General features: G+C 42.3%; 3 protein-coding genes and 1 pseudogene across 3 annotated transcripts; 1 reads left to right on the forward strand and 3 right to left on the reverse strand.

Moving 5' to 3' along the window:
- Positions 1–2,459: 2,459 nt before the first annotated feature.
- Positions 2,460–3,044, reverse strand: LOC139463685 (toll-like receptor 2 type-2). The gene has a single exon (XM_071244941.1). The coding sequence runs from the start codon at positions 3,042–3,044 to the stop codon at positions 2,460–2,462; it is 585 nt and encodes a 194-aa protein (XP_071101042.1).
- Positions 3,045–3,430: 386 nt separating this feature from the next.
- LOC139463553 (leucine-rich repeat-containing protein 15-like) lies at positions 3,431–4,904 on the reverse strand (annotated as a pseudogene).
- A 1,255-nt stretch (positions 4,905–6,159) lies between these two features.
- On the forward strand, positions 6,160–6,642 carry LOC139463686 (autotransporter adhesin BpaC-like). Its single transcript, XM_071244942.1, has one exon. It carries the CDS (start codon positions 6,160–6,162, stop codon positions 6,640–6,642), a length of 483 nt encoding a protein of 160 aa, XP_071101043.1.
- Positions 6,643–9,474: 2,832 nt separating this feature from the next.
- On the reverse strand, positions 9,475–11,305 carry LOC139463554 (uncharacterized). The gene is made up of 3 exons (XM_071244826.1): positions 11,223–11,305; positions 10,727–10,867; positions 9,475–9,725 (listed from the first exon to the last, which is right to left on the reverse strand). The coding sequence occupies exons 1-3, from the start codon at positions 11,290–11,292 to the stop codon at positions 9,475–9,477; spliced, it is 462 nt and encodes a 153-aa protein (XP_071100927.1). The 5' UTR covers positions 11,293–11,305.
- Positions 11,306–20,966: the final 9,661 nt, after the last annotated feature.

Below are 20,966 nucleotides of genomic sequence, written 5' to 3' on the forward strand. Positions count from 1 at the left end.
GGGACCTCATGCTACAAGCGTTCATCACCTTTAATGACGGGGTTGCAACACGCGTCCACTCTACACGAACAGCTGCACATGGTCTCATTAAGCCGTGTCCGTCCGGAACAATATACAGTTAGTTAAGTACGTTATGCTTGCTGTAGGAGCCTAGAGAGAGATAGTGTGTGTGTGTGTGTGCGTGCGTGCGTGTGTGTGTGTGTGTGTGTGTGTGTGCGCGCGCGGGCGTGTGTGTTGTATTACTCTAGGTATATCCCAACGGCCTTTAAATAATCGAGTTTGGACTAGACAATCGATCCACGCCTTCGGGGGACGGTGACACACAATCAACCACGTCACCAAGCATACGTTACTGGGGACCTATTCTTATGCGAGCGAGTTAGCACATATTATTGACCAAAGAAATTAATAATATAATATATCAATTTGGTCTAGCCTAAACAAAAAACAAGTCCAACTGAAAGCAACACTGTGTCGCTAGTCGCAGCGTGTGACATGACAGATTGTAGGTCGGTTTATCCCGACGGCGTGCATGGTGGTCATACTCCGAGAACGGTGCTCATGCTGTCAACCACTGGTTTACCTGTTTTAAACAGACTATATATTGCTGTGACTACAGCGATAAAGAACATTCACTACACAGAGGCAATGTACAGGAATCGTGCTGTGTAACAGGTGCTCGTTCATCCAGTAACGCAAACACGCGCTACGCTTGATGTATTTATTCTTGAGTAAGCAAACATTACATGACATTCAGAATAAACTGTCACTCGTTCCATCCTGATGTACAACAACATGTTTAACTATAGTCTATAATATGAACTAAACATTGAGTGTGGATACTGACATGCAAGGAAAACTTTTCATAGTATGGTATGGGAGATGGTTCGTCACGATATGAACCTCACAGCTACAACACTATCTTAGTTGTGTGGAATAACATCTATAACACTGTCTCAGAGGTGTGGAGCAGCATATGTATACACAACAGCAAGCTACTGACCTCAGCTACAACACTGCCTAAGAAGTGTCGAAAAATATCTATATACACAACAGCAAGCTATGAACCGCACAGCTACACCACTGTCTCAGGCGGTGTGGGTAACATCTATATACACAACAGCAAGATATGAACCTCACAGCTACACCACTGTCTCAGACGTGTGGCAACGTCTATATACACAACAGCAAGATATGAACCTCACAGCTACAAGACTGTCTCAGACTTGTGGAAACATCTATATACACAACAGCAAGATATGAACCTCACAGCTACAACACTGTCTCAGGCGTGTGGGCAACATCTATATACACAACAGCAAGATATGAACCTCACAGCTACACCACTTTACAAAGTGGTCTATAGAGCCACAATGCGCTGTGTAGAGTTGCGTCCCTCAGAGATGCCCGGAAACTATATGATGGTGGGTTCGAATCCCGATTCAGTCTGCTTTTGACTTCTGGTTTGTCTGCACCATATCCTTGCTCGTCGGTTTCAGCAATGCTGTTAAACGTCTAAGACTTGTCTCACTTCGGGCTTTCCTCCTACATTGGGATGACATGCCGTGATTTAACACCACTGTCTCAGACCCGTGGAAACATCTATATACACAACAGCAAGATATGAACCTCACAGCTACACCACTGTCTCAGACGTGTGGGCAACATCTATATATACAACAGCAAGATATGAACCTCACAGCTACAACACTGTCTCAGGCGTGTGGGCAACATCTATATACACAACAGCAAGATATGAACCTCACAGCTACAACACTGTCTCAGGCGTGTGGGCAACATCTATATATACAACAGCAAGATATGAACCTCACAGCTACAACACTGTCTCAGGCGTGTGGGTAACATCTATATACACAACAGCAAGATATGAACCTCACAGCTACACCACTGTCTCAGACGTGTGGGCAACATCTATATATACAACAGCAAGATATGAACCTCACAGCTACAACACTGTCTCAGGCGTGTGGGCAACATCTATATACACAACAGCAAGATATGAACCTCACAGCTACAACACTGTCTCAGGCGTGTGGGCAACATCTATATATACAACAGCAAGATATGAACCTCACAGCTACAACACTGTCTCAGACGTGTTGGCAACATCTATATACACAACAGCAAGATATGAACCTCACAGCTACAAGACTGTCTCAGACGTGTGGGCAACATCTATATATACAACAGCAAGATATGAACCTCACAGCTACACCACTGTCTCAGACGTGTGGGCAACATCTATATACACAACAGCAAGATATGAACCTCACAGCTACAACACTGTCTCAGACGTGTGGGTAACATATATGTATACAACAGCAAGATATGAGCCTTACAGCTACAACACTATCTCTAAGACATAAACATACAGTACTTGTCCGGATAGATGGGTTTCCAGCCTTACGTTGTGTATACATAACAGCAAGAGATGCACATTACTGCTGCAGACACTGTTTCAGACGAGTCCAGAACATACACCTGTGTTCTTCTTCCCCCGGCCACTTGATGTAGGTTGTCGTCTGCAGCAGTGCGTACAGTGATGAGGTCATGTATCGGTCGTCCATCTCCTCCAGGACAACAACAACCACGTAGAACTCTCTCTCCAGAGCACGTTTCTGGACCAAGGTCAACTCAAACTGGCACCACGGACTCTGACTGAAGTTGTTTGACAACACAAGAACAACCTTTCTGCTGTTTTCTAGATTATCCATTATGTTGTCCACAATGTAGCGTCCAGGTGTGAAGTTCCTCTCGTGGATGCATAGCTGTAGACTGTCGTCTGCTTCAACACTTGGTAGAAGATGATGTCTCACCCAGCTGGAATCTTCATCACAATAGAGAACAAACGCGTCAAATGTGAAGGTCATCTGCACGTCTTCATTATTCCTCTTCTTGTATCGCAGCATAAACACATAATACCGGATGTGCCAGCGCCACCTATAGGCAAGGGAGATAAGAATGAGTAGCACGAGAGTGGGGACCGAGAGTCCGAAAATTATTGGGAACGTCAAGGGGGACATCCGACAGTGTTGTTCAGACACGCCAGCGTCAAATATGGAAATGGACTGCAAGTTAGGCGGGTAACCACACCTGTAGGAATCGAGATTGGAAAACTTTTCGGACCGTGAAACCCATTCTATGAACCACAGATTTACGCACTTGCATATATAACTGTTGTATTCTAATTTTACTTTAACAAGTTGGTTTCGAAGATTTAGTGGGAACACCGATTCAGGCACCATTAGCAACGCATTTTTTGAAACATCGATGGTTTTCAGATTCTTCAAATTATCAAACATCCCATCTTCTAACAGCAGTATGCGGTTTCCGTGAACGTCAAGCTTTTGCAACTGCAAGAGGTTGGATACCACCTTCGGTAGAAAATACAATTGGCAATGTGCTAATCTCAAGGTCTGAACAGTATTGAGATTTCCAAGAAGTGTATCAAAATAGGTATTATTTGAATCAGCCATGTCATTGTAGGACAAAGACAGTTCCAACAACCCACCACACCCTCCTAAACATGCAGGGTCCACTGTACCGATGAAAGAACCATATGCAGTAAGGCTATTCAGAATCAGCGATTTAATAACGCTGTTATTAAAAGCATAACTGTAAACATGCCCATTGGCGTTTTCGAAGACGTTCTCCAGGTAGATGACGCCAAGTCGCGGCAGCGACGTAAACGTACTGGATCCAATCGTCCCCACTCGGTTGTTCGTGATATAAAGATACTCCAGACTTGTAAGACATTCAATATATTGTCGTGGTAGGAGGTAGATGTTGTTGTCACAGACGTCGAGGTATCTGAGCTGGGAGACCTTGGTGTGATTGCTACAGAATCTGGGCAGGTGTCTTAAGTAGTTGTCACGTAACGTGATGTTTGTCAGGTGTGAGGGCACATGACCAGTGGTTGTGTACAGAGCGTTGTGCCCCATCGATAAAACACGCAATGGCTTAAGCAAAGAAAGTTCGGAAAAGTTTAACTTTTGTTCGATACGACAGTATTCCAGAGTGAGTGTTGTGATGTTTTTTCCAATGAGGACGTCAACGAAACCATTGAACCTTACCAGTCTGTTTTGCGATAAGTTGATGATCTGAATATTGTGGTCTAAACTTTGGAATGCGAAAACAAGGTCACGTGGATGGATAAAATTGTATTGAAGATCGAGGTATTTTAAAGATGTAAGATTCCTGAAGGCATAACTTGATATGTTCCGGATCTTATCATTGTGAAGTATTAAACTTCTTACGAAGGTTATGTTTTTGAATGTTTCGTTGGTTATATTTCTTAGGGTGTTGTTTGAGAAGTTCAAGCAATCGCATGTGATATTTATCCTTGGGATGTAGGTGAGGTCTCTCCCTGTTATATGGCAGCATGGAACGGTCCAGTTGTCCTCAGTAGCGGCATCGAGTGCTGCATCAGACCCCGACAGAACGGAACACACCAACAGAACCCCAGCACACAGCCTCCAAAGGGACATCCTGGAGCCTTTCCACGCAGCAACCACTCTCAGTCCGCGGAAACTTTATAGTCCTGATTCTGAGAGCGTACAAGACGGAACAGTTTAGATTAGAAATTACAGAAAACCATCATGCGCTAGGCAAAGGTTGGGAAGACAAAAAATAATTAACGATAAAGTAACTTAAAGCGCTTGATGACAACCTATAAATGGGGATAGACAAATTGGCTGCCTAGATACCTTTACGTTAATTGAGGTAAAGCGAAGATCCTGTTTCTAAAGATAATGTTGGCTGAGGCGTTGGAGAAATTCACTCACTCACTCACTCACTGAATGATGTGACCGCACATTACCTTGTCTGCTTTGGCCCGTACACCAAATGTCGTCCTCCACACTGTACGTGATGTTCACCAAAAGTCGTCCTCCAGACTGTTCGTGATGTTCACCAAAAGTCGTCCTCCACACTGTACGTGATGTTCACCAAAAGTCGTCCTCCACACTGTACGTGATGTTCACCAACTGTCGTCCTCCACACTGTACGTGATGTTCACCAAATGTCGTCCTCCACACTGTACGTGATGTTCACCAACTGTCGTCCTCCACACTGTACGTGATGTTCACCAAATGTCGTCCTCCACACTGTACGTGATGTTCACCAAAAGTCGTCCTCCACACTGTTCGTGATGTTCACCAACTGTCGTCCTCCACACTGTACGTGATGTTCACCAAAAGTCGTCCTCCACACTGTACGTGATGTTCACCAACTGTCGTCCTCCACACTGTACGTGATGTTCACCAAATGTCGTCCTCCACACTGTACGTGATGTTCACCAACTGTCGCCCTCCACACTGTACGTGATGTTCACCAAATGTCGCCCTCCACACTGTACGTGATGTTCACCAAATGTCGTCCTCCACACTGTACGTGATGTTCACTAACAGTCGTCCTCCACACTGTACGTGATGTTCACCAAAAGTCGTCCTCCACACTGTACGTGATGTTCACCAACTGTCGTCCTCCACACTGTACGTGATGTTCACTAACAGTCGCCCTCCACGCTGTACGCGATGTTCACCAAATGTCGTCCTCCACACTGTACGCGATGTTCACCAACTGTCGTCCTCCACACTGCACGCGATGCATTCGATAGACACGCGACACCGCAAGGTCGTTTCACCTATCATCTTCCGTCTAACGACAGATCTAGTTTGTGCATCGTGATGTTTAAGAGCAACAAATATCAGCTCTGGCTTAAATAGGATGTATTGAAACCGGACATTATCTTAAGATAGTGGGATTACCATCGCAGCGCTATTTAGAGACTGGAGTTCTCAGGAAATATATAGTATCATAAGGAAGTGAACTCAACGGTCAACAATGTTCCTGTAATATCATGGCGGTCTGAAAACAATAGAGCCTTGAGCAGAGAAACAAATAACTGAAAAAATAACCAATGGGTACACGCCGTCAAGGCAAGATGACACGCCGTCAGGGCAACATGAAAAGCCATCAGGGCAACATGACACACCGTCGGGGGAAAATGACACGCTGTCAGGGTAACATGACACGCCATCAGGGCAAGATGACAAGTCGTCAGGGGAAGATGACACGCCGTCAGGGCAACATGACAAACCATCAAAACAGGATGACAAGTCGTAAGGGGAAGATGGCATGCTGTCAGGGCAACATGACACGCCATCAGGGCAAGATGACAAGTCGTCAGGGCAACATGACACGCCGTCAGGGGAAAATGACACGCTGTCAGGGCAAGATGACAAGCCATCAGGGCAACATGACACGCCATCAGGGCAACATGACAAGACGACAGGGGAAAATGACACGCCATCGGGGCAACCTGACATGCCATCAGGGCAACATGACAAGTCGTCAGGGGAAATGACACGCCATAAGGGCGAGATGACACGCCATCAGGGCAAGATGACAAGTCGTCAGGGGAAGATGACACGCCGTCAGGGCAACATGACACGCCATAAGGGCAACTTGACACGCCATCACGGCAAGATGACAAGTCGTCAGGGGAAGATGACAAGTCGTCAGGGCAACATGACAAGTCGTATAGTTTTTTTGTGCATGAGTCAGTTCAACAAGGAACGGAGGTGTATATTAACTTTGTTTAACCTTGCTAGCAACTGAAGTATATATTGACGTTGTTTAACATTGCTAGCAACTGAAGTATATATTGACGTTGTTTAACATTGCTAGTAACTGAAGTATATATTGACGTTGTTTAACCTCGCTAGCAACTGAAGTATATATTGACGTTGTTTAACCTACCTAGCAACTGAAGTATATATTGACGTTGTTTAACCTAGCTAGCAACTGAAGTATGTATTGACGTTGTTTAACCTCGCTACCAACTGAAGTATATATTGACGTGGTTTAACATTGCTAGCAACTGAAGTATGTATTGACGTTGTTTAACCTCGCTAGCAACTGAAGTATGTATTGACGTTGTTTAACCTTGCTAGCAACTGAAGTATATATTGACGTTGTTTAACCTTGCTAGCAACTGAAGTATATATTGACGTTGTTTAACCTCGCTAGCAACTGAAGTATGTATTGACGTTGTTTAACCTACCCAGCAACTGAAGTTTATATTGACGTTGTTTAACCTAGCTAGCAACTGAAATATGTATTGACGTTGTTTAACCTTGCTAGCAACTGATGTTTATATTGAAATTGCCACAACTGCGATGGAAACACGTTTGGTTTAGTGACGAATCATGTTTTATGCTTCGCCGTGCGGATGTTAGACTGACAACAGCCTTCAACTGAAATAACAACATCCAAGTTCTGTCTTGGTCCTCCAGATCTCCAGATCTAAAACCAATTTAAACTGGATTAACGACTGCGAGCACGTCAGCAACAACCCCAGAACCTCCGACCGTTGGCCGAGCACTGCAGGCAGAATGAGTAAACATTCGGCGTCTGATTACTTCCATGGGACGACGATGCCAGTCAGTTTTGGACTCTAACGATGGCCATACAAAATATTGATAGATAACCTTCACCTTGAAAATCCACTGTTCCATACGTGCAATATGGAACCTCGGTCAATGACAATGGTGTGTGCCAATTTTGAACAATCGATTCCATCTGCTTATTATTTAAACGATATATAAAATATATATCTAAAATTACTTTTGCGGGGTTTTTTTGCGAGTATGTGTAGAAAGGGTACTGTTTTTAAGTGTAAATAAGGTTTTATGCTGCTGAAACTTAAGTTATTATCTATTCCTTTCTTTCCAAATGAGAATGTTGATGCGTTGTAGAGATGTTTTGACCCGAATACATGACAGTTCTCGCCAAGTGGCTAGTTAATAGGACTTTTAATTATTTCAGGCCTCATGGAGATTGCTCCTACTTGTGGTTTGCAACCCAGTCAGGCAATACAAACTGTAGTGAGGTCGGGCACAGTGCTAGACGACTGGGGCATGTGCATAGTTGGCGATAGTTTGGTGAAGACTCCAAGCTTGTGTGAAACACTGCCGTGTTCACTATATTATTTTACATAAAGTGAAACAAAGCTGTCCTGACTATTCCATTTAACCTTGTGTGAAGCAGTACTATTGATCTTGATAATGGACTCAAGCGAAAGGGCTTCACGTCTTTGAAAGGCATTTAGAAGTGACATTAGGAAGATACTATTTGTATGTCAACTTCTTTATTATTGGATATATATGGGAGAACCAATATGTTATTTGCCCCGAATCATTTATTTCCGAATGTGACGATCGGTTAAAATTTGCTTACGAACAGGATTGGCATTGGTCTTTAGCAAATAGTTCTAAAATGTTCCATTATACACTTTTCAAAAATTCATTTAGTCTAGAGTTGTATTTGTCTGCTATGACTATCGACAAATTTCGTGTTGCACTAGCCCAGTTTCGCTGTAGCTCCACGCTCTCCACATTGAGACTGGTAGATACGTTAATACTCCACGTGAGCAGAGATTGTGCAATAGTTGCAACCAAAGATATTTCGAGAATGAATATCATTTTTTTATTAATTTGTAACGCTTATAGTGAACCTCGTCTTAAGTATTTACCACAGAAGTATTTTGTACATCCTACTCTTGCTAAATTCAATACGCTTATGGCGGTGAACAATGAAACTGTTATTAGAAATGTTGCAACTTTTATATACCATGCTATGAATGTTAGACTCCAAACACTAAGCCTATAAATGTTAATGCTGGACCAAATAGTGTACCATGGGCCGCTGGCCCACACATGTACATGAATAAAGAATTGAACTTCTTTATTATGAGGAACACAACGTTTGGGAGTAAGTGCCACCTGATGAAGGAGCAACATATACTCCGAAATGTTGTGCTCTTCATGATAACGAAGTTGACATCCATATATTCTCTTCCTCAAAAGAGTTTCCTTTATTTGTAATATGTACTGACTTTTCTTGTAATTAGTTCTGCTTTTGATATGTGACAACAGCGTTCCACCAATGGTTGAATTAAAAAAGGCGCTCCTGGAGAAGATCTTGGGGGCGCGGCATCCAAATGATGTTTATGATAAACTGGAGACTGAAGTGTGGGTAACCACCATATCGGTAGAGGAGAATACCATTTCAGAGGAGAACAGAAGACTATTAACTCTTTTGCTGGTCATGACATAGACTAACGTTGCGTGTCTGAAACTATATGATTTGGATCGAAACAAGCAACTACATTTAAATTGAAAAGGAGCCCTGAATTGGGAACCTGAACCTAGACTTGCTTTATTCAGGGTTTTGGCATTACAGTAAGGGCTGGGCAAAAGGAAAAGGACATGGTTCAGGGGCGGTGCGAGAGACTAGTAATGACACTACTCCGTTAATTAAATAACAGAAACATATGTCTTCTGTACTGAGGTCACGTAAGCACATCACATAAACGGACAACGTCATTGTGTAGGGAAATACTGTGTTTTAATACAGCAGCAGACAGGCACTCCGTGATACTCAGGTCTGTCAGTCACTTCGAAGCAGGTAGCCGGAGAACTGCGTTCGCGCTCCACTTGAAATGGGGGTGGCGCCGCCATGGAGGGTCTTCCTGACGAGCACGTGTTCTCCGGCGTTGACGTGGAAGATGGCGCTCGTGAACTTGCTGCTCCACATACGTTGAATGGACAGCTCCGACTTGACGACGCCCTCGCACACCAAGCAGAAGACAAACCCGCCAGCGCCGGATGATTCCAGCTGAACTTTGAACTCGTAATACCCTGCAGGAATTGAACAAAAAGAAAATGTGAGAAAGTTACACGTCCGACGGTTTGTTACATACACAGAGATGATGGGGTGATCAATAACATTTAACTGACTCTCCCTTCCCTTGTATCGCATAATTCCGAGATAACGTCATTTGATTTACTATGGGGTCGTTAAGAAACCTGTGAACCGTAACAGATTCCAAGGTACTAGAATGAAAATTAAATCAACCTGCCTTGGAACGGTATACACCATTTGGCAGGCCGTCAGGTAGTGACTCGTCATGTAGCTGAAATATTGCTGAGTGCGGCGTTAAACAACAGACAACCATACCTGTGTCTTGTCCTATAAAATACCATTTAGCATGCAAGGTCAACATCTAAGGAAACATCACTTTTCCTTCAACAAATGTCCCTGTGAAAGTAAGTTACCATTTAACATGTAAGGTCAACATCTAACGAAACATCACTTTTCCTTCAACAAATGTCCCTGTGACAGTAAGTTACCATTCAACATGTAAGGTCAACATCTAAGGAAACATCACTTTTCCTTCAACAAATGTCCCTGTGAAAGTAAGTTACCATTCAACATGTAAGGTCAACATCTAAGGAAACATCACTTTTCCTTCAACAAATATCCCTGTGACAGTAAGTTACCATTTAACATGTAAGGTCAACATCTAACGAAACATCACTTTTCCTTCAACGAATGTCCCTGTTACAGTAAGTTACCATTCAACATGTAAGGTCAACATCTAACGAAACATCGCTTTTTCCTTCAACAAATGTCCCTGTGAAAGTAAGTTACCATTTAACATGTAAGGTCAACATCTAAGGAAACATCACTTTTCCTTCAACAAGTGTCCCTGTTACAGTAAGTTACCATTCAACATGTAAGGTCAACATCTGACGAAACATCACTTTTCCTTCAACAAATGTCCCTATGACAGTAAGTTACCATTCAACATGTAAGGACAACCATGTACGGTCAGCATCTAAAGAAACATGACATCTACCTGACACTGGGGCATGGAACACTCCGGAGGTTGGATTGTACCCCTTCCCGATGTTTGCTTCGCATTTGTCAAATATCACCGTGCTGTGAATCCCAAAGGTTTTGCCCTTGGACAGCGACGCTTTGAAGTAAACCAAACGGCCTGAAAATAAAACATGCCGATTGTACGTTTCGTTTAGGGTCAGTTTGTAAAGGACATCCATTGCGTTGGAAAGTGTATGTTGTTGTGGGTCAGTTTGTAAAGGACATCCATTGCGTTGGAAAGTGTATGTTGTTGTTTTTACAAAAACCCTGCTGCTTTGAGTATGTAAGAGAATATTTATATGTGTCGAGGCACTTGCAGCATATGCGGGAATATTTACATGTACCGAGGCACTTGCAGCATGTAAAAAAGATTTTAAATGTGTCGATGCACTTCCATTATTCATTCAAACGAGACACCATGACAGGCATTAACATGAAGTTAACACAAGTTTCAAATTCTACGAAGCACTAACCTTTGTGTTCCTGGGCGTCATGGCATAGCACCGTACAGAAAAACATGAGAGTGTATACACTGAAACCCATGACGTGTGTCACTGATCACTGCACTATATCTGTGTGGGATTTGCTATGACTTTACATAGACATATTGCAAGTGATTCCATAGCATTTGATTATCTAACCAATCACTTTTGTTTACGTTCATGTTCCGTAAATCTAAAATATTTAGTCCACGCCCACTAGCGACTAGCGGACAGCTGTTTCCGGACTGGCTAATAATAGAATGGTATATTTTTCTGTTTAAAATGTATTTAAAATGTATGGAAACGTCCTGGGAGCCCTGTCAAAGAGCAGAAGAAAATATAAGTTGTGATTATATGATAATTATTAAATTACAATATGACACCGTCATACCTTAAAGATCTAGTACCTCAACATGGCGGGGACAACGTAACACACAACCTCAGAGCTGCTCATAATATATTTTAGCTATGCCTTTATTACGTTAATTCTTTTCTGAATCCTCGTTTATACCATCATCTTTTAAATTGTGGGACACATTACTTATTCAACAAAGGAAGATTTAAACCTACTTTCGATCTTAATCCAGAACAAAAAGAACAAATAAATCTACAGACCCTTATTTCTCATATGTTCTCAGAAAAAATACATACAAAATATAGACATGATGATAGTGAATTAAAAAAATGATTTAGAAAAAGTTTAAACGGGAATCCTAAATGCCGATGTGGCAACCCATTTGAAAATTCACATCATTTGTTTTCATAAAGTGTACATTTTTTAAATTGGTTAGAAACGAACTGATGCACTCACTATTGTTAATTGTGAAAGATACTTGTGATGTAAATATTGACCTGGTGCTAGTTGGTAATGCAGTTTTACCTAATCACGATAACATTTTCAGGAATGCACATACATCTATAATGAAAACAAAATAGGTTTGAGGGAGCAATGTTAATGTACATACGTTTTTCTGTTTCTCTTCAATTCCCTTCTGTCGTGTAATTTATAAATTGTAAATGTGCATAGATGTAAATCTATGGAAGAGGGCGTTCTGATAGCCTGTGCCCTAACCTTTTCATGAGGATAAATTATGTTTAAACTAAAACTAAACATAGAAAGCTCGGGGTGTGTGATGCATTCTGTCACTGCATTATGTGATGTATCTCGTATTGTTGTCTACAGTTGTTTTGTATTGATGATTAAATAAGCAGACTGTGAAGTTGTTATTGTTGACTTATCTCGTTATAAGAATTTACTTCAGTAATACATTTGCACCTTTGGAGATATAGATACGAACAACGGTGTACCCACTGTGCCTGGCTTAGATAAATATCTCCTATAACTCACGAGGTGAGAAAGGTTTGAGAAGGTTTTCATTTGTGGGTTGGTATTTACTTTGCAGTTTACGTTCATTGTTCTTGTTTTGAGGGGTTTCATATTGTTCATAGTGCTTGCTTACCCTTGAGGGGTTTCATATTGTTCATAGTGCTTGCTTACCCTTGAGGGGTTTCATATTGTTCATAGTGCTTGCTTACCCTTGAGGGGTTTCATATTGTTTATAGTGCTTGCTCACCCTTGAGGGGTTTCATATTGTTCGTAGTGCTTGTTTACCCTTGAGGGGTTTCATATTGTTCATAGTGCTTGCTCACCCTTGAGGGGTTTCATATTGTTCGTAGTGCTTGTTCACCCTTGAGGGGTTTCATATTGTTCGTAGTGCTTGTTTACCCTTGAGGGGTTTCATATTGTTCATAGTGCTTGCTTACCCTTGAGGGGTTTCATATTGTTCATAGTGCTTGCTTACCCTTGAGGGGTTTCATATTGCTCGTAGTGCTTGCTTACCCTTGAGGGGTTTCATATTGTTCGTAGTGCTTGTTTAGCCTTGAGGGGTTTCATATTGTTCATAGTGCTTGCTTACCCTTGAGGGGTTTCATATTGTTCGTAGTGCTTGTTTAGCCTTGAGGGGTTTCATATTGTTCATAGTGCATATTGTGGTTTGAGGTTTTCATTTGTGGGTTGGTATTCACTTTGCAGTTTACGTTCATTGTTCTTGTTTTGAGGGGTTTCATATTGTTCAAAGTGCTTGCTTACCCTTGAGGGGTTTCATATTGTTCATAGTGCTTGCTTACCCTTGAGGGGTTTCATATTGTTCATAGTGCTTGCTTACCCTTGAGGGGTTTCATATTGTTCGTAGTGCTTGCTTACCCTTGAGGGGTTTCATATTGTTCGTAGTGCTTGTTTACCCTTGAGGGGTTTCATATTGTTCATAGTGCTTGTTTACCCTTGAGGGGTTTCATATTGTTCGTAGTGCTTGTTTACCCTTGAGGGGTTTCATATTGTTCGTACTGCTTGCCTACCCTTGAGGGGTTTCATATTGTTCATAGTGCTTGTTTACCCTTGAGGGGTTTCATATTGTTCGTACTGCTTGCCTACCCTTGAGGGGTTTCATATTGTTCATAGTGCTTGCTTACCCTTGAGGGGTTTCATATTGCTCGTAGTGCTTGCTTACCCTTGAGGGGTTTCATATTGTTCATAGTGCTTGCTTACCCTTGAGGGGTTTCATATTGTTCATAGTGCTTGCTTACCCTTGAGGGGTTTCATATTGTTCATAGTGCTTGCCTTCCTTGAGGGGTTTCATATTGTTCATAGTGCTTGCCTACCCTTGAGGGGTTTCATATTGTTCGTAGTGCTTGCTTACCCTTGAGGGGTTTCATATTGTTCATAGTGCTTGCTTACCCTTGAGGGGTTTCATATTGTTCGTACTGCTTGCCTACCCTTGAGGGGTTTCATATTGTTCGTAGTGCTTGCTTACCCTTGAGGGGTTTCATATTGTTCATAGTGCTTGCTTACCCTTGAGGGGTTTCATATTGTTCATAGTGCTTGCTTACCCTTGAGGGGTTTCATATTGTTCATAGTGCTTGCCTTCCCTTGAGGGGTTTCATATTGTTCATAGTGCTTGCCTACCCTTGAGGGGTTTCATATTGTTCGTAGTGCTTGCTTACCCTTGAGGGGTTTCATATTGTTCATAGTGCTTGTTTACCCTTGAGGGGTTTCATATTGTTCGTACTGCTTGCCTACCCTTGAGGGGTTTCATATTGTTCATAGTGCTTGCTTACCCTTGAGGGGTTTCATATTGCTCGTAGTGCTTGCTTACCCTTGAGGGGTTTCATATTGTTCATAGTGCTTGCTTACCCTTGAGGGGTTTCATATTGTTCATAGTGCTTGCTTACCCTTGAGGGGTTTCATATTGTTCATAGTGCTTGCCTTCCCTTGAGGGGTTTCATATTGTTCATAGTGCTTGCCTACCCTTGAGGGGTTTCATATTGTTCGTAGTGCTTGCTTACCCTTGAGGGGTTTCATATTGCTCGTAGTGCTTGCTTACCCTTGAAGGGTTGGGCTTACTAACAACAGCATTTTCATGGTTTTCTTTGTGCAGAGCCCTGTTACACAGATTTCAGAAAAGCTTGGGACATGGAGAACGACATCTGGCTGGGTTGGGTCTGTGGGGTCACCCCGGGGTGGCGTCTGTGGGGTGGGACTGGGGCTGGCCTCGTCGTGAGATAGTGGTGAACCATGCATCGATATTAAATTTGTAAGGAAGTAAACTGCCACCCACAAGGCTACCCGACCGCCCCAAATAGGATTAGGATCAGGATGTGTACTATACAGTAGGCTGGTTGAAGCTGATTTACGACTGACGTGGTATGACACACGCGTGTTATCCCGGATCGGATGTTTTGATACTTAATAAAATAACTTTTCAGAAAAATGTTTCACAGAGTTGTCTTCGTTGAACATACTGTCATTGACACATGGCAATATTAGATTGTTGATCTGAACAAGATAGAGGTGGGGTGAGGTGAAATTGGGTTTAACGTAGCGTCAAAGATTATTGCACTCATATAGCGACGTGCATTCACGTGTGTGTGTGTGTGTGTGTGTTTGTGTGTGTGTGTGTGTGTGTGTGTGTGCGTGCTTGTCCGGACTGGTGCCAATTTATAGTGCTATCACACTGAGATACCATGCCGCAGTTTATCATGAATACCCCATTCAGACACAGTATACTGACACCGAGCCTATATATGTCTACAAAATATGATATAAAATACAAATAGACAATGCTTGATTCAGTGAGGCAATCTAGAATACCAAATAGTTCTAGAATTGAGTTGGATTTATTTCTTAATTCATTCGATGGGATCTAGGGGACAGTCCAGACGCAACACCTGTTGGGGCTACCGTCACACATGCCGTGAGCGGTGGTGGTAGGAACTGAGAGCGTATTGTGAGTGTTCCAATCACCGTCACAGATGTCGCTGATCGAGTAGACGGTGTAATGAGAGAGGTGTTACATCCTTGACGAACTGATCAGATATCAGATTTATCCCATATGTATGTTGGATGACATTTGAAAACAAGAAAAAGCACTTGTTCAATTTTAGAAAGGCAACATTGTATGATTATTATGTTTGATAGAAGAGCATCGGCGCAATAATAATGATGATGATAATAATAATAATAATGATAATAATAATAATAATAATATTTTGTGAGTGGATGGCCAGCTTTGGCACAAACACAGTATCTTAAACGACATGATGGTGTAGCTCGATCGTTTGATTACCGTCTTCGCCATGCTGGTGGTTGTGACACTGAGGTCCATCCATGGTACGACTCGGAATATGTAGAGGGCGTCATGGAAAATGACAAATACAATATTCTTTGGAATAGGCCCATTTACAGCCTTAGACGTATCCAGGCCGACAAACCTGATCTTTTGCTTTTTGATAAATCCAATGATTGTATTTTCTGTCCCTTTTGACACTAATGTGATTGACAAGATTGAGGAAAAATATGGCAAATATACTTTCGAAATGTCACGCTTGCATCCCAAGTACCAAGTTGTCCGACTCCCCATTTTTCTCGGTGCCTTAGGTTTGGTACCTCCCAATCTGTTGACTTTGGGAGAGTACCCAGGTTTACTACCAGGAATACAGCCTTCTGACAATCTGGGTAACGCAGAAGGCTGCAGTGTTGGGGAGTCTTCACATTCTCCGAAAAGTTCTGGGTGGGTTTGACTAGGCAGCGCTTCCTGGGCCCTGAGTTGATGATGAGCCTAACCAGCCTGACTGTGCCAGGATCCCCCAAACCCTCTTTGCTGCATTTTTTATTTTAATCTGTAAATAATAATAAGAAGAAGAAGAGGAAGAAGAAGAAGAAGAAGAAGAAGTCCATTCATACTGCGCCAGATTCCATTCACCAAGTTAATGCTCATGTTGCTACATAGTTTTAGCAAATAATGCCAAATACCTCAGCGAAACCTCACTGCGATTGTCAACTATTTTGGCCGCCAGGAGGTAGCATCGCGGTCGCATTGTCTGTGTGACTCAGGCTTAACCAAGAGAGTAGAAATAACTGGACCATTGATGGGCATGACAACTAAATACAACTACAGTAGACTACGGATATAACAAACTCAAAGGGAGCTCTAATTCTAGTTCGTTATAACCGTAGTTCGAAATAAGCATGTATACAGTATATATACAGCAAATGGGACCATAAAAGACAGTTCCTTATATCCGTCAGTTCGTTAAAAGCGTGTCAATCAATCAATTAGTTTATTCGGTAATAAGGCCTCAGGCCCACGTACAGATATATACAGATTAGTTTCACATCTAGTGCTGCATGAAATAATATTTACAGGTAAGAAGAACAGATAGCATTTTTAACATAATTGGCTAAGTTCTCAAGGCGGTTTACATCAGAAGAGTTTAACATTCTAACCAGTGTGTCTTTACGATTATTACCAGTAATGAAGTCTAAATATGGGAAATATTTTGAGCGAATATCTTCATAAATAGGACAAACAAGAATGAAATGAATTTCATTTTCAACTGCCCTTAACACAATGGACAAAACCGGAGTGTCTTATCGATGCCATCCCTCCTTCCTATGTTATGCATAATTCCCAGTTCTCCAATACGTAAAAGGGTAAGCATACGTCGCTTTTCTTTTGATAATATATTTCATAGATATGGTTCAAGTGATAATGATGTCTTAAATAATGAATACACTTATAAGCGTGTCCGTTATAAACGTAGTTTAAGCCTCAGTGACACAGACAATGCGACCGCGATGAAACCTCCATTCATGGGCCAGCTCAGAATGGAGCATCGGGCTTTCCTCACACATTAAGCTGACACGCCGCGATATAACTGGAATACTGTTAAAAGCGGCGTTAAACCCAACTCACTCATTCACTCACTCCTCATCAGGTGTCCGCCTCTTCTTTTGTTGAGATGTTGTTGGCTCTGGCTCCATTGTAGCAGACCTGTGCACCACAGCAGTTGTCTCTAGTGTATCTTCTACAGTTTCTGGTTCTTTTGTGTTCCTGCCTTTACGGACCATAGTGATGAATGGAAATAATTGATGTGAACTCTCTGAGTACTTATGACAAAATGATGATGTAATGCACAGACAGGTCTTTCTCCGGACGGTGACATGTTGCATACCCAACGGCCAGTGATCGACGCACGCTTGGAAACCACTTTGCAACCAATCGACAACCAGTCACCGATGATAAGCCGGTGGATCACTGCCTCATCACTGATCAATCACCGATAGGTCGCCACTAGGTTGCAAAGAGTCAACACCCTTGTGTGTAGACGAAACCGATCGCCGCACAGTGGAAACCAATCTGCGATTAGAATAACACCACTTGGGGACCTCCAAGCGACCAAATCGGTCGCAGCCAGTCTTTTGTGCATGTTCAAAAGACTGGTTGCGACCGAATGGGTTTTGCGACCGCTCTGAAACCTTGTAGCGACCTCAGTGAAACCTTTCAGAGACCCTTGAAACCTCATTGCGATTGTCAATTATTTTGACTGTGTTCATGTTTAAAATTTCAGTCGATAATGTGCCAAATCATATATCCAACAAGACTGAGTATTTGTGTCTTTACATCTTATATACTGAACAACAAAAGTTCCTGTGACATTGAATAAGAGTTAATGCAAACTTCTGTTTTTTACCAAATCTGAAATAATTTCGGTTTGCAACAGATAAAAGACTCCTGCATTAAGTGTTCAAATGGTTTAATTTGCCTTACTGACTTCAGAAAATGCGTGATTTCATAACAAACATGAACATGCCAAAATGTCAATTTACAAATCAATAGCGTGTGCAAGCAAGCAACACATCTTCGTCTCATGGAATGGACCAGGCGTCGCACAAAGTCCTGTGGGATACTTGTCCATACCTGCTGGAGCATGTTTCGAAGTTCCTGGAGTGTCTGTTGAACACGTGGTTGACGTCGAAGGCGCCGATCCATCTCTTTCCACATGTGCTCGATTGGTTAGAGATCAGGGGAGCGAGCCGGCCAGGGTATTTACATTCACGTTGTTTTGTTGAAGGGAATCCTGAACAAGTCGAGCAACATGAGACCGGGCGTTGCCATGTTGAAAGGTAATGCCTGGGCCATGACGACGCAAAAATGGTAGCACAACAGGGCCGATGATCTCGTCGCGGTTGCGCTGTCCATTGAGATTTCCCTATCAAACGGGTCCTCTGTCTTGCTGTAATCCCACCCTATACCATAACGCTGCCGCCCCCGAAACGATCTTCTTCCACGACACAATGATTGACGTAACATTCACCCCGACGTCGGAACACTTGAATCCGTCCATCGCTGTGGCTGAGGTGAAAACGAGACTCGTCAGTGAATAGAACTTGTCCCCACTGCATGGCCGTCCAGCGTAGACGCTGTCTGCACCACCGTAGACGTGCTTGACGGTGGTTCCCTGTCAAAATGGGACGTCTGGCGGGTCTTCTGGCGACAATCCCTGCACATCTGAGGCGACGACGTATGGTCTGTGAAGATATTCGTCGAAGGCCAGGGATGATTCTTGCAGTCACTGTTGCTGGCTGGAATCGATTTCGTCGATTATTGGTTACGCATGGCCTGCCACTCTGCGTATGGTCTCTGACTGCATTCGTATGTTGCCAACGTTGCCATAAACACCAAATGGTGTTTCTGTGGACGTTAAATTCTCTTGCAACATTACGTTGACTCGATCCTGCTTCTAGCATACCAATGGCTCGCAGACGCTCATTTTCGGACAGTCGTGGCATTTCGTAATGTTGAATAATTGCATAAGTTTGTTGTTTTTCTGAGTGGTTGTTGTCAGCACGATGCTAAACAATGCAAATGGATTCCCGTTAACGCATATGTTTTTATATCCATTCTTGGGTAGTGAAATGCATGAGGCTTGCATAAAAGTCGACTTTTGCATGGAATGCATGCTTTAATGTAGCAGTTGCGTTTTGGTAACTTGATTCCATACATGTACTACAATATTGAAAACCAAACTTTATTTGTTTGAAAAATACACTAAAATATTGGTGTCACAGGAACTTTTGTTGTTGAGTATATTTTGTTTCTTTACTTCTGTAAATATGTTCTAAATGTTACAGGTGTATTTATGTAAACGGATTGTGTGTATGTCCACTACATTGTCTTTGTTCAGTAATTACTAGATAGATATACTAGTAGATAGATATTTTATTCGGTATTTAAGGCCAGATATTACTCATTACTATTCATATTGAGAATCTCACCCAAGTGTCTTTTGATATCATCATTTCATTGTGACGTCATGATAACCAATTGCGTCACAATGGTCTGCAAAGCAATTTCATTGCAGCGATATCTACAATGTAGATTATATAGAGAATACTACACTCATTCTCGTTAGATACCATTTTTACGGGTTTCGTAAAAATGGTATCTAACGATAATGAGTGTGGTATTTCATCTATTACCCACGTTAAATATATATTTAAGTGTAAATAAATAACAACTTCCGTTCGTTGACAGACCAAACTGAAACCGGTTGCAAAATCTGGTTGCGCATGAATATTGACATATGCCCAAGTATCGGCATTATTGACATTTCTATGCATACGAATTAACAACATAGGCCTGCAGTTGTGTTGCAAACAAAACAGCACCGACGCTCAAGATCCTTTTGGAAGAATGTCTTCAACTTGTGGTAGGTAATTCAAGCGCATTGTCGTTATTACGCAGGATACCTATAAGAAAATTGTAAAAGTCACATTAGCGCCGCGCTTTGAATATCGGACCAACGATCTGTCCACAGGAACTCGTTATTGGTCAGTAAATAAAAATATATACCCCCTAGTTGTAAGTAGAGATATAGGGGGCATATATTTTTATTTACTGACCAATAACGATTTCCTGTGGGTCTTTCGCTCGCACTGCCGGGGGTGGGGGTAGGGGTGGGGGGCCCGGCTTTACAATCAAAATGGTTCGGTTTCCTTGATCTATTAGCTGAATTTATATCCTGTCCGTACCATTTTGGAAGAGGGGAATCAGAGTGTTCGACAAAGACATTCACTTCTATGGAGTTTTCGAATGATTTGTATCGTAAAAGGTTCACCTTTAGTGATGTGATCGTGCAGTCGTCTATGTTCATTCATGAACAAACACCTCCGGGAGCAATGTCACAAAATACGCTTCGAATGGCGACACTGATGGCACAACCGGAGCATCGAACGTAAGTCTAGATATATGTCCAGATAGTTTAAACTGACATCTTTTCACCACGCTTAAACTTTTACGTTAAATCAAATTGAAAGTCGCGAACGTGATCGGACGTGCGTCACGCTCATTGGGACCCTCGATCCATCGGTAGACATTGCATATGGATATGCATGGC

The sequence above is a fragment of the Haliotis cracherodii genome, unplaced genomic scaffold (genome assembly GCF_022045235.1).
Source record: "Haliotis cracherodii isolate W230 unplaced genomic scaffold, xgHalCrac1.p SCAF_16, whole genome shotgun sequence".
In the NCBI taxonomy this organism is placed as follows: domain Eukaryota; kingdom Metazoa; phylum Mollusca; class Gastropoda; order Lepetellida; family Haliotidae; genus Haliotis; species Haliotis cracherodii.

Excerpts from the sequence above, each read along its gene's own strand:
- LOC139463685 (XM_071244941.1), bottom strand. The coding sequence starts at position 3,044 with ATGTCCCCCTTGACGTTCCCAATAATTTTCGGACTCTCGGTCCCCACT.
- LOC139463686 (XM_071244942.1), top strand. The coding sequence starts at position 6,160 with ATGCTGTCAGGGCAACATGACACGCCATCAGGGCAAGATGACAAGTCG.
- LOC139463554 (XM_071244826.1), bottom strand. The coding sequence starts at position 11,292 with ATGGGTTTCAGTGTATACACTCTCATGTTTTTCTGTACGGTGCTATGC. Across the intron at positions 10,868-11,222 it reads TGACGCCCAGGAACACAAAG|GCCGTTTGGTTTACTTCAAA; the intron begins GTTAGTGCTTCG and ends TTTTATTTTCAG. Across the intron at positions 9,726-10,726 it reads GTTCCATGCCCCAGTGTCAG|GGTATTACGAGTTCAAAGTT; the intron begins GTAGATGTCATG and ends CAATTCCTGCAG.